Raw genomic sequence first — 14,574 nt, 5'->3', positions numbered from 1 at the left:
AGATTAATTCACTGAATTTGGTCCTCTCCATTTGTCTTTTCTCATTTTGTAATAATAATGTGGTCTGTACTTTTTACTGATGCCTTTTATTTTTTTAAAATAGACTTTATTTCTTTGAAAAGCTTTAGGTTCAGAGCAAAATTGAGTGGGAAGTACAGAGTTCCCATATATCCTCTCTCCCTCACCCCCTTATGTACAACCTTCTTCTCTACTGGCATTCCACACCATCCTTCTCACATCCTTCTCACCCAAAGACCATACTTTACATTAGGGGTCTCCCTTGGTGTTGTGCATTGTACAGGTTTTGACATGTATAAGGACCTGTGTCTACCACCAGTATCATATAGAATAGTTTTACTCTCCTAAAAATTCTGTGTTCTGCCTATTCATCCCTCCTTCTACCTAAACCCTGGCAACTACTGATATTTTTACAGTTTCTGTAGTTTTGTTTTTTTTAGAATGCTGTATAGTTGGAATCATATAATGATTGTACATAGCCTTTTTAGATTGACTTTTTTTTTCACTTAGTAATACATATGTAAGATTCCTCTATGTCTTTTCACAATTTGACAGCTCATTTATTTTTAGCACTGAATAATAATATTTCATTGTCTGGATGTACCTCAGTTTATTTATCCATTCACCTACTGAAGGACATCTTAGTTGCTTCCAAGTTTCGGCAGTTATGAATAGAGCTGCTATAAATGTTCATGTACATATTTTTGTGTGAACATAATCCCTCAACCCATTTAGGTAAATACCAAGGAGTTTAATTGCTGTGTTGTATGGTAGGAGTGTATTTGATTTTGTCAAGAAACTGCCAAACTGTCTTCCAAAGTAACTGTACCATTTTGCATTCCCACCAGCAATGAATGAGAGTTCCTGTTGCTTCACATACTTGTCAGTATTTGGTGTTGTCAGTTTTTGGATTTTGACCATCCTAATACACGTGTAATGGTATGTCATTATTGTTTTTTTTTTTTTTAAGATTTTTTATTTATTTGGGTGATAAAGAGCATGAGCGGGGGTGGGGGGAGGAGCAGGGGGAGAGAGAGAAGCAGACTCCCTGCTGAACATGGAGCGCATTGCGGGGCTCGATCCCAGGACCCTGAGATCATGACCTGAGCTGAAGGCAGATGCTTAACCTACTGAAGCATCCAGGCACCCCTCTTTTGCCCATTTTAAAATATGGTTGTTCATTTTCTTATTGTTGAGTTGTAAAAGTTCTTTGTATATTTTGGATAAAAGTCCTTTATCAATGTGTCTTTTGCAAATGTTTTCTTCTATTTTATTTTTTTAATATAGAATTTTCTGTGATTTCTATAATTATTATTTTCCCAGTTAGTATTCTTCATTATTTATATTTTTTTTTATTTGAGAGAGAGAGAGCAAAAGCAGAGGGAGGGGCAGAGAGAGAGGAGAAGCAGACTCCCCGCTGAGCAGGGAGCACATTGTGGGGCTTGATCCCAGGACTCTGAGATCATGACTCAAGCCAAAGGCAGCTGCTTAATCGACTGAGCCACCCAGGTGCCCCAGTATTCTTCATTATTTAAATGTCTTTAAAACCTTATTCATTTATATATTTATTCAAAATACATTTATTGAGCACCTTTTAGGGTGTCTTGAGTCATAGGAAATACAAGATGAATAAGGCATGGTTTTTGGCGTCAAAGAGCACAGTCTGTCCACCGTGAGAGACAATCTAGCAATTGCTACCACAGAGATACATGTAGGGTGTTAAGGTAGCCAAAGATACTTTTGAGTCTTCTGCAATATAGAGGGTCAAATAGATAACTACAACAAAAGCAATAATAATATCTAAGATTTATTTTATTAAGCCCTTACTTTGTACCTGGCACTGTAGCCAAGAGTTTTATACACATTATTTTATTTATTTATTTATTTATTTATTTATTTATTTATTTATTTCTGAGAGAGAGAGCGTGGGAGTGTGGGAGGGGGAACGGAGTGGCAGGGGGAGAGAGAGAATCCCAAGCAAGCTCCTGTTGAGTGCAGAGCCCATCGCAGGGCTGAATCTCAGGACTCTGAGATCATGACCTGAGTCAAAATCAAGAGTCTGATGCTCAACCAACTGAGCCACCCCGGTGTCCCATATACATTATCATATTTAAAGTTCACAGTAACTCTGTGAGGTATGTCTACTTTAATCTCATTAAGTTAAAGATCTCTGTTCAATGAAGGACAAATGGACAAAGCTGAAAGAACAATAATAGGAGGGGGAGAACATATCTGAAATGTCTAGAACCAATGAAGGATTAAATACCTGTACTTTGTAAGGAACTCCTGCACATAAAAAAGGAAAAGATAGAAAATCCACCTTTAAAATAGACAAAGAATTTGAACAGGCAGTTTATGAAAGAGGAAATCCAAAAGTCTAATAAGACATGCTCAAAAGTACAAGTACTCAGAGAAACGCATATTAAAAGACTAGGCTATCACTTTCCCCCTATAAGAATGGAAAAAAAAAAATCAAGTGTGGGGGGTGTAGGAATCCTCATGCACTACTGGTGGTAGTTTAGATGGGACATCTATTTTGGAAAGAAATCTGGCCCCACTTCATCAAATTAAATATGCAGATACTTTGTCCAAGTGATTCTACTCCTCCTTTGCTCATAGAATCTTAGCTCTTTTTTCTGGAAACAATGTTACCAGCCATAAAGGACAAGTAGTGATTGATCTTTGCTAGTCCTACCAATCCTGCATCTTTTTGTTGGGTCTGGAAATGGGCATGTGTCCAAGTCCTGGAAAAGCATACTTAAGGGAAAGCCTGCTGGGAGGCTACTAAGATCGCCTTCTTGATATACAAGGATATGATATTTGGAACTTCAGCAACCATTCTGCTACCATGAGAAACAAATAAGAGTCCCAAAGGCAATATGCTGAGACAGAGGATCAGGAGGACACTTGGTCTTTGAAGAAATCATTGAGTTTGCAAACCAACCTTGAAACTACCTTTCAGTGGACTGCTTGTCTTGCCAGCTAATTGAATATGTTTTTTGTTGCTTTTGAGCAAAATCATCCTTACTGATGCAGTGCTCAAATGGTCATTGAATGAATAAATGTTGATTGTGATAATTATCAGAAAACAAATTTTTTTTTGTTGGTCTCTATTTCTACAAAAGAAGATGGTAGAGAAGTAGAGGAAATAATGAATGCAGATAGCATAATACTAAAAAATATTGGCTATGAAAATAGCTACACTAGATCCTGTTTAAGACTGCCATAACAGATTACTGCAAACCAGGTGGCTTAAAACAACAGAAATTTACTCTCACAGTCCTGGAGGCTGAAAATTTAAAATCAATGTTGGCAGGGCTATGCTCTCCCTGAAGTCTCTTGGGAAGAGTCTTTCCTTGCCTCTTCCAGCTTCTGGTGGTTCCTAGCAATCCTCGGTGTCCTGTGGGTTGGTAGTTACATTAATCCACCATTTTACGTGACTCTGGTCTCTGTGTGAGTCTCTGCCTCTTCTTGTAAGGACACAATTACTGGATTTAGGGGCCCATCCTAATGCAGTATGATCTGTCATTTTGATCCTTATCTTGATTACATCTGAAAAGACCCTCTTTTCAAATCAGGTCACATTCTGAGGTTCCAAGCATTCATAAATTTTGGGAGGACACTATTCAATCCACTACAGATCCTAGATGTTTTATTTATTTCATCGATAGCAGGAGTATCTGAACTCTAAATCTTCCATTTCTATAACATTCTCATGAATATCTTTATATTCTCTCTTATTTGCATTTTAGCTGATATAAATCTGTTGTGAATAATGTAATTTCTCATTGTGTCATTATTAAAAGTCAGTTCTACACTATGATATATTATTTGTGGGAAATAGTTACCTTTCTGCTGATTCTTGTTAAAGGACATTACCACTCAAAATATTACAGACACCTCAGTGTACTGAGAAGCAAACAAGCAAACAAATAAAAATGATCACTTAAATAAAATTGACAGCACTTTACTTATTTAGCATTTATGGTGGCATGGTATTTATTAACAGACTCTATTTTTCTTCCTTTTGGTTTTCCTAGAGATCTTAATCCTTAACAACAAACATCATTACAGCATATTTATTACAGAGATATTATTCTACCCTCTCCCCTTCCAAAGCTATCTCAAATTATAGTTTGGAAAATACTTATCTGGAAATTGTAACAGAAGATTCTAATTTTGAGAAATTTGGAATTCCAATTTTTAATATCAAATTATTTCATTTATGAAATTCCTTTAGTGATATATTTTGTGTTGATTTCAAAATGACTTCTGTCCTTTTTTCCTTCACTTGTGTTCCTTAATTTTGATCTGATAAAAATAGAACTTCAACTAGCAAAGAAGCTGGGTCTTATTTCCCTCAAGGTCAATGTTAAGTGCATTTCACAAGCTGTCCTTGGTAGATCGGCTACCAAAAGTAATAAATTTAACAGTTTCCTAATGTTAGCTTTAGACAAGGAGGCTGTTTAATCATTGTTGTATTTTACTTGTCTAGTGGCTTTATTACCTTAAATATTTTATTTGACTGAAGTATTTAAGAGAGAGAGAAATGTCTGATTGTTAAACTAAATTTGGCTAAATCAATCAGTGAGCAGAGCATTTCCAGCACTGAGCAGCTGTTGTTACCAGATATAAAGAGAGGGAGAGATGTTAGTTATTCCTTTAAAAACCACTAAAAGTATTCATTTTTTATGAAAATAAAAGTGATGTTTGCTCTTCATAGAAAATTAAGAAAATTGTATTTCCCATTTCTTTCTAGCAAATTCCCATTTATCCTTGAGTTCTAAGCTGTAGTTCCTCAGGAAAGCATCCCCTGATTAGGTGAGGCTGCCCTCCTATATGATGATGTCACCAGTACTTCTTTGTTGAACTTATCACAATATAATTAATTAATAACTTGTGTAATTGTCTGTTTAATATCTGCCTTCCCTGCTATTTCTAAGTTCTATGAGGGTGGGGACTGTGTCTATCTTATTCCCATCTGCATCCTCAGTTCTTAGCATATTCTCTAGCACAGGGTAGATGCTCAATGAATAACCGTTGAGTAAATGAATGGATAAATAGAAATAGAACATCCATAATCTCAATACCCAGGACTAGAAACTGATAACTTTTTAGTAAGCTTCCTTCTTATTTTTGTCCTTTTTTTTTAGATGGTTAAGAAATTATTCCATATAAAATTTTCTACATTATTTTCACTTAATATTATCTAGTTTTTTTAATGATTATTTTTATTTAAGATGCTGTATAAATCCATGAGGATTTCAGAGAAGTTCAAATAATTCTGAAGAATGGAGAGTAAAAGCCCTCTAAAACCCCAGTCTCCCTTCTCAGATCTCCAGGGGATAACCACTGTTTACAGTTTAAGTACTGGTAGTAGTCCTTTCGCTGCTGTAACGAATTACCACAAACTTAACAGCTTAAAACAAACAAATTTACTATCTTATAGTTCTGGAACTCAGAAGTGCAAAATGGGTTGGTAGAGCTGAGTTTCTCTTGGAGGTGCTAGGGGAGAATCCATTTCCTTGCCTTTTCCAGCTCCTAGAAGCTACTCATATCCTTGGTTGGTGGCTCTTCCTCACTCTGACCCCTGCTTCCGTCACCACATCTTTTCTTCCCTGACACTCTTGCCCTCCTCTTATAAGTACCCCTGTGATTACACTACGCCCACCCAGAAAATTCAATATAATCTCCCTTACTCAAGAACTTAATCACATTTGCAAAGTCCCCTTTGTCCTGTTCGGTAACATATTCACAGGTTCTAAAGATTAAGACATGGACATGGACATGGGGAGCCATTATTCTGCCCTACCAAAGTACCTTCCCTGCAAGTTTCTGTAAACACACAACTCCTTCCCCTCCTCCACACCACTCCTGTGTCTTCCTAAGAGAGGCCTTCCAGGAAGTCCCACGTTTTATTAAACAGAGTATAATTAAAATATTTATTAAGTCTTCCTGGGACTTCAGAGAATTTCACAAGATGCTTACTGAATAAAAGCAATATACAATTGAATAAAAATCAATTGAACAAAAGCAATTGCACTTATAGGAAATTTTCAGCTCATGGAGAGTTGAACCCTCTCAATTAGCTTTGTACCAACAGAACCAGATTGACAAGAGATGATTACACTGCTAATGTGATATCAAGTCTTACATCACTAAAGCATTCAACATGATTTTCTGTCCAGGTCATTATGGCATTTTAATGACAACACAGGATTTCCAAAAATGAGACTTTGAAGGGCAATTGCTCTATTCTTACATTGAAGCAATGTTATTATGAGTTAGTTCTGAAGCTAATGAGAAGGTCATGAGATGGAAATTGATTACAGCAGGACAACAAACTATTATTAAATGGCTCACTGGAAGGAGGGAGGGAAAGTATTTGAAGCCAAACTGAAATGGAATTGAAGGTGGTCCAATATCAAAATTAGTACTAGGAAATGATACAAATACACTGGAAAGAAAACTCTTTTCCTTTATTTTAACTGATTTTTTTCTATTTATATTTTATTAAATATCTCATTTCCTTTTTGAATTTTATCTTGCCCAGAAACATTTTGACTGTTAGATATGAAGTGCTGTATACATCAGATCCTTGTGGTGCTGATTATTGTAGGAAACAGTTTTGCCTGAAGCAATTAAACTCTATAGTAAAAACCACATTGCAGAATCTCTCTGCCTGGCCATGTTCTGATCCTGATTAAATGTATCCTTCCCAACATTTTATTTTGTGACAACATTTATTTAGTAGCCACAAAAGTATTGATAATAAGTTTATGCAAGTTCGTCTTCCAAATTGTTTTGGGTAAATATTTAAACCAGATCTCCCTTGTCTAGGAATCCTAAACCTGGTCGACTTCCTGTGATCCTTATGTTGAAAAAAAAAAAAGGTACTACAAAACATTTGGTTGTACAAGTTGATATCCAAAAGTCATTCTTGAAATTGTCCTCTCTCTTGCTTTCTAAATATAATCTATCATTATATTCTGTTGGTTGTGATCTTAAAATTCTATTGAATTTCTATCATCTCCACCCTCGCTGGTCCAAGCCACCATTGCCTGGACGGTAGCCATGGCCTCCCAAATCCTCTACCTGCAGCCATTCTCATTGAAGCCAGCATGATTTTTGCCATTCTGAGGCTTTCCTCAACCTGACCCCCAAGGCTTTGAAGGGATGTGACACCTGCTTAGCAATGCAGTTTGCTCTTGCAGCACTCTCTTTCGTTCTTTGAACTGCATGCATAAGGTCGTTCAAAAAGTTCCTTTAATAATTCAAGCTTCCTTCTTCCATAGGTTCTGTGTAAAAGCTGGTTCCTGTCTTGAAAGCTCTTCTCTTCATTTCTGCCTCATTAACTCATTAATTTCAGCTTAGTCCATTTCCTCAGGGAAGCCTACTCTGGTTTTCCTTACAAGGCTGGTTCCCTACTAGAAATTCTCTTGTTAGACTTTTACATTTGTTTAAGTGCTTCTACTGTTAATATCTGTCTCCCCTAGACGGTAAGCTCCAATGAGGGCAGCAAACTGCTCAGTTTTTGCTCTCTCTCTTATTGCCTGTGACCAGCACAGTGCCTGGCACGTAACTGGTGCTTAATAAATACTCACTCAGCGAAAGAATAACACAGTGGTGTTCTTGGTGCAGACAGGAGGAGAGAGAAAAAGATAACAAAAAAGAAGAAACAGTAGGGGCATAGATAATAAAAAAGAGCAAGAATGAACACTGATCTAACACTACGGTCAACAGAATTAATCTGAGTTATCGTTTGATTGAAGAACAATAGTAACAACATGGATAGACTCTGTGGTGAACTCCCTGTGAGGGTCATGCATAAAAACTTTTATTAGAGATGCTATGGATGTGTGTGATTTTGATCTCATAATCAAATGCTTGTTTTCTCTGTTAGTTGCTAAGTTAAGTCAATTATTCACTAAATGAGTAATTGAATGCTAGTCTAAATGCAGACTCTCGTTAACAATTTTTTTAATTGAGATATAATTGACATAACATTGTTATAGTTTTAGGTGTATAGTTTTTTCCTTGTGATGAAAACTTTTAAGATCTACTCTCTTAGCAACTTTCAAATATACAATACAGTACTGTGTTTGTTTGTTTGTTTTTTTAAAGATTTTATTTATTTATTTGAGAGAGAGAGTGAGAGAGACAAAGAGCACAAGAAGGGGGAGCGGGAGAGGGAGAAGCAGACTCCCTGCTGAGCAGGGAGCCCGATGCGGGACTCGATCCCGGGACTCCAGGATCATGACCTGAGCCGAAGGCAGTCGCTTAACCAACTGAGCCACCCAGGCGCCCTGTTTTTTTTTTTTTTTTTTAATACAATGTGATTTTATTCCAGCTAAATAAAGCAGTGCACCAGTCACCTGGGCAATAAGGCTCACTCACGGGGCAAAAGCCAAGAAAGAAGGATTTTTCATGTTTTCTTTAATTATCAGTCACTGCACATAGCTCTCTTGCACACCTCCTCTCAGAAAATGTGGGCTAACAAATCCTGTGCTAAGAAGGGAAGAGAAAAAGGGAAAATGGAATTCATCTAGCATACTGTTGAAGGTGGTTTCTCCAATTTCTCTTCTATAAACTGCTCCATCAACACGGTCCATTCTGGATTATTTTGATATCATGACCACCTTCCCTGATTTTCATGCACACAGTACACTCACCGGGATAAGCAGACATGTCCTTTCTGCACACAGGGCTAAAGTCTCTAGGGCATCCTGGTAATTTATACTGATTGCAGTTTGGTTTCTGTATTCTGAAGGCTGGCTAAACTCGAGTTCAGAGTCCAAAGCGGTTGCCAAGTCCCGGCCAGGAGCAATAGCACCAAGTGCAGCGCCAAGAGCGCCTCCGTGGCTGGCCGTCAGGTCGCTGTCTGCTCCGGTGCCAGTGGGACACACCGTGTGCTCCAGGGTCCGGCAAGTGACAGGCTGGGGTGGGGGTGGGGCTCAGAATTATTAACTAGAGGGCGCCTGGGTGGCTCAGTTGGTTAAGCGGCTGCCTTCGGCTCAGGTCATGATCCTGGAGTCCCGGGATCGAGTCCCACATCAGGCTCCCTGCTCAGCGGGGGGTCTGCTTCTGCCTCTGACCCTCTCTCCTTTCGTGTTCTCTCTCTCATTCTCTCTCTCTCAAATAAATAAATAAAATCTTAAAAAAAAAAAAGAATTATTAACTAGAGTCACCATGCTCTGAACATCACATTTCCAGGATCTACTTACCTTATATAGCAAATGGAAGTTTATACCTTTTGAATGCTTTTACTCCTTTTGCCCACCCCTGCCCCTGCCTCTCGCAACCACCAATCTGTTCTCTGTATCCATGGTTAACAATTCTAACCAAATTTTAAACAATGCTATTTCACATATTAACAGATAAAAAAATTATTTCCCATGTTGAGTGGTGCTTAAAACTGTTCATGTGTCCTACATTAGGGTATGAAGCTGGCTCTCTCCCGTACTTGAAATGGAGTGGTTCAATGAAAAAACAAAGAGAAATAGAAATCTACTTCCTTAACATGACAATGAATATTCTAATCCTACAGCTAATGATAGACTTAATGGAAAAATGTTAAAACCATCCCTTTTAAAACAAAAATGAAAGAAGAAAATCTTGCTATCAACATTATTAGTTAGTATTCAGCCATAATATAATATAATCACAGCCATAATATAAGCTGTGAAAAAGAAATACAAGAAATAATATTGGAAAGGAAGAGACAAAAAGGTAATTTGAGGATAACATTAAAAAACTAGAAAAGCCAAAACGATTTGTCAACCAAAAGTTTTAAGTAATTTTCATTATTAATATAATTAAATACTTCTTATTAAAATGATGAAAGAGTACTCGGACAGAAAATATGATCTGCCTATCAGCAATAACTGATCAGAATACATAATATTATAGATATTACTTATTTATAATTATTATATATATGTATTTCCTATACAATGAAAAAAGAAATCCATTAAGAATAACAACAAATGTTAACAATAAAAAAAAATGTTTACTATGCTTAGGACGTGGCTTGGTTTAGATATCTCTGGCTTAAAGTTCTACTGAGAAATTAAAAAAAGGAACCACAAATAAATGAGAGAGTTCCATATTCTAGAATGAAGGACTAAATATGATAAAGATATCAGCCTTTCTCAAATTTATTAATAGATTTTCTATTATCCCATTAAAATCCAAAAGTATTATCTTCTTGTAACTTGGAAAAATTATCATAAAATTCACTTGGAAAATTACCGGGCAAAATCACAAAAATCAAAGAATTTTTGTGAAAAATTAAGTAAACTAAAATGGTTAGCCCTAATGGCCAAATACTAAAGCATGTAAAAACAACAGCGGCTAAAATAACATGGTACTGGCCCCAAAATAGACATATATTTTAACTGAAGAGAACAGAAAGTCCAAAATACTTTATTTCTGATAAGTGTTTAATAAGAGAATTATTATGAGTCAATCAGTAAGGTAAGCGTTATGTAGAAAATCCTGTTGGATAATGGAATACCAATTTTGATAAAAGTAGTAGATCGTTACAGCAATGGCTCCCTAGAATCATGTCTCCATTTCTACACCCTTTTTTCTCTAGCTATGGACACACTACAAAGTTTTGGGTGGTTTGTTATGCAGCAATAGATAACTCACATAACATCTCATGGCATATACCGAAATATATTCTAGATAGTTGAATAGTTAAATATAAAATCAAAAGAAAATAAAACTTGATCTGAGACCTGCATGAACTTGTGACATTTCAGGTGTAAGACACTCTAGTAGTGTGCTTTCTTGGCCTTGCAAGGGAAAACCTGAAATTTGACTAACATTAAATACATCACAAAATACAATAGCAAAAGAAACAAAATGGAAAGAGAGACAAGAGACTGGGAAAAACAATAGCATAAAATATGGCAAGGCTTAAGGTCACTTCATAAAGGTATTCAAATTCATATGTATAACAAAGCTATGAACAGAATATGTACATCAGAGTACATAAGAGAGTTTATAAACACAAGGAAAGACATCAGATCTTGACAGCAATCAAGGAACCTGAAGTATAACAAACTAGAGGTAACATTTTGTAGCAAGGAATTCAGAGGGAAAAAATGGTATAATTTGGTGTTAGGTTGTATTTTGATGGCACTGTGAGTGTATACTTTGGAAAGCGATATTATTGATAGGCACTAACATTTTTGTACCTTTTGACTTATCGGAAATTATCCAAAGAATGTAATTCAACAAATGCACAAAGGTTTGCTTTACAATATTATTTTTGTAGTAAAACTTGGAAACCTTGTATTGTCCAGTAGAGGGGCAATTACTTTGTCTCAGGCAACAATAAAGGGTGGAATTCCAAGTTACTGTTCAAATTTAAAATTATGAAGATCACGAAGCAGCATAAATATGTTTATGTAGTGCTAGATAAAAATAATTTAAAATTGAATGCATATAATAAACATAATGGAACAAATACACATGGTCTTATCAAATCCTCAGACTCTCTTTGAAGTAAATTTTAGCTCCATAATTACAGAAGAAACAAAAATTTAAACAATTTATCCATGTTCAAGCTTTTAATAATAGACCCCCAAGCCTGTTAATTGCAGCATCCACCCATTTTTCCGTTTAATCCAATTAATCATCTTTTTGTGCCCAAAGGCTTGCACTTCCCGCTACATCCCGCTTCACAGCTTCATATATGCAAAGAATTGGCAGCGCTATGCAAAATAGGAAATAACTTTTAAAGTTTACGGGATCACAAGTTTTCCTCCCTCGCCTTTCAAACAACTTTTTTAAACGTTATATCTATTTTACAATAAAAAACTGAAAATGCAATTAAAGATAAAGGATCAAAGTCTTCATCTATCCTGCCCCATACACCCCTGGAACTTGAACTCTGTGCAAGTGCTGTTTACTAAAGGCTGGTAAAGGGCCGGCCTCAAGGAGATGGGGCTGCGTCGCAAAAAAAAAAAAAAAACAAAACCCACACACAAACAAAAACCCGCCGCGCTGCTTTACGGCACTCGCTCCGCCCCTCCAGGTGCGGGAAGCTGAAGCCGGGAAACATGGTGGCCGCCTGCCTTCTCAGCAAGGGTTTGACTATCCTGGCAGGGTTGTTGCTTTTCTCCTTCGGCAGCTTGGCCGCTAGTCAGATCGAGGTAGGAGTCAGGCCCTCCGAGCGACAGGGCCCTGGGAGGACAGCTCTGTCGTGGCTGTGAGCGCACCAGCAGATTGCGATTCATAGCAGCCGAGGGGAGCATCAGCATCTTACTAGGCTGACCGGGCTGTGTGTGGGGGAGGGTGTCTGTTACAGGGGATGGGATAGGACAGTGTCGATCTGTTTCACCCTTTTAAAACGACGTATATAAAGAATCAAATGTCAGGAGACGGGGGAGAACCTGATCCATTGCTCGGACGAGTGTGCAGTCCCTAGCAGTTGAAATGTGAGCACAGGAGTGAAGCACCTACTTTCCTACTACTAAACTACACTGCTTCCCTTTGATAGGAGTCAGATGGCTACGGTGTTTTATTTTTGGCTCACAGGACATTCTGGCCCTTTATCAAGCTTTTACTCTATCCAGTACTCTGACAGTACTTCAGGCCAGTTCTACTAGAGTCTAGATCTGTTTTCAGGCCTGCATATCCTGTTGGCAAGGGGGCCGGGATAGTTAGCCAACATTTGAAAATCTATATCCAAAGTTTAATCTTCTGCCTAGCCCACCTCCTATGGGATTGCTACTAAGTCAGAAACCTGCTTGTTTGTTTGTTTCAATAAACTCTTTTTATCTCACATGTTGATCATCACTAAATTCTATGTTCTGAACTTTAAAAATTGCTTTCACCCTTCCAGTTCCACTGGCATAAAGTGGGCCTTGGTCATTTCTTGCCTACACTATTGCAAGAACTATCTTGTTTACCCCAGGCTTCCAAAGTCCCTCACTTAGATGCTAGTCTTCATAAAAGGCAAACCCAGTCAGGTTATTCTTCTGATTTAATCCTTTTCCCATTGCATACAGAGGAAAGTCTAAACATCATAATCTGGTCTCTGCCCACTTTTTGATCTTCTTATTGGAGTCCATTCTTTCTACCACCTAAGTACCTTGAGTTTAGACCAATGAGTTCTAAACTTTTTGAATACTTACCTTCCAGTTAGAAAAGATGGCACATGCACCCTCTCTCTGTATCCATGAATTACTGCTAATCTATATAGTCAACATTTATAAGGTATATTTTTTAATGTAATACAAATATGAATAGAAGTTCTGCCATTTTTCTCCTTTATTTTAGTGGATTATCTTGTATACTTCATTTTGGACACCATTATATTTTTTGTAGTTACGTTGTTGCTGTGCTTTTTCACATTAACCATGTTGTTTTTTTTAACCTTTTGTTTCTTCTCTCTTTTTACTAAGATGCAGTAAAAGCATTACCTCTGTAGTAATATGTACACTTAGCTAATGTAGCATTCATCTGCTCTAAATCCATATATGCTTTGTAGTATCTATGATTCCTTAATCTTTCACTTAAGAGTGCAATAGCTCCCTAGCTGGTCTGCCTCAAGTCTTTCTTTCTGCCAGTCTGTTTTCCAAGCTGCAGCCAGAGTAACTTTTAAAAATGCAAATCAGATCGTGTCACCCATAAACACCTTAATGTTTCCTTAAGGATAAAGAACAGAATCTTTGTTATGACGCATGAACAAGGCCCTTTTCCTGTCTTTGACTTCTAGTTGTGCTAATCTTTTAGTTTCTCAAGGCCTTTAAGCTCCTGTCTCCCATTAGGGTGGATGTTCCTTCTGTCTGGAATTATCTTCCCTATTCTCTTCATCTTTTGAATCCTAAGCTAAATGTCACTTCTCTAGGGAAAACTTCGCTGATGCCTTCCCACTTCCTACTGCCAGAATCAGGTCAGGTCAGATCTATCTGGGAATCTATTGTACTCTTTCATGATACTGTGTATCTTAATCTCTATAGAATTTATAGTTTGCCCTCATCTGCTTAATGTATGTCTATCAAATTGGATAGTGTTCTCTTTGGAGGCAAGTACTATGAGTATTTTTGCCCATCATTGTATTCTGTGCACTTAGGACAGTGGCTGGCACATGGCACCCAATGAATGTGATGAATGAATGAATGTTACATTGCAGTGTGACATGTTTGCTTGCTTCTTTATTGCACTCTGGGGTTCTTGAGAGAAAGCAGCTTGCTTTTTAGTGATTTTTGTATCACTGTACGTTACATGTAACTGGCACTAATAGGTGCTCCATTCGTTATATATAGAGTGAATAATTTTGCAGTGCCTATATTGTCTAAACAATCACAAAAGAGTTTTGCCATATCAAATTTTTCACTAAAGTCTTAATGATGTAGGAATTTTCAGCTAGAAGGCACATTTGAGATTATTGGGTCAGATCTTACTTTCTGCATGAGGAAAGTCAAGTCTAAAGAGCTAAGTGACTTATTCCAGTCTCATAGTCATGTTCAAATTTTTAAACTAATGCTTTATCCACTATAGCACATTGTTTTCTTTTGCATCGAGGCAGCTCTTGAGAAA

The 14,574-nt window shown here is 37.2% G+C and overlaps 1 protein-coding gene across 1 annotated transcript in view; it reads left to right on the top strand.

The window, feature by feature from the left end:
• The first annotated feature begins 12,042 nt into the window (after positions 1–12,042).
• The window catches only part of PIGK (phosphatidylinositol glycan anchor biosynthesis class K), a 111,100-nt gene continuing 108,568 nt past the window's right edge, over positions 12,043–14,574 (top strand). Inside the window, exon 1 of the mRNA XM_006744640.3 lies at positions 12,043–12,182. Coding sequence (XP_006744703.1) covers positions 12,090–12,182 — 93 coding nt within the window. The 5' untranslated portion in view covers positions 12,043–12,089. The remainder of the gene's footprint in view (positions 12,183–14,574) is intronic.

This window comes from Leptonychotes weddellii, chromosome 4, assembly GCF_054177405.1.
Source record: "Leptonychotes weddellii isolate Sample4059 chromosome 4, ASM5417740v2, whole genome shotgun sequence".
Lineage (NCBI taxonomy): Eukaryota > Metazoa > Chordata > Mammalia > Carnivora > Phocidae > Leptonychotes > Leptonychotes weddellii.
This window is presented reverse-complemented; position numbering and strand designations above follow the sequence as displayed.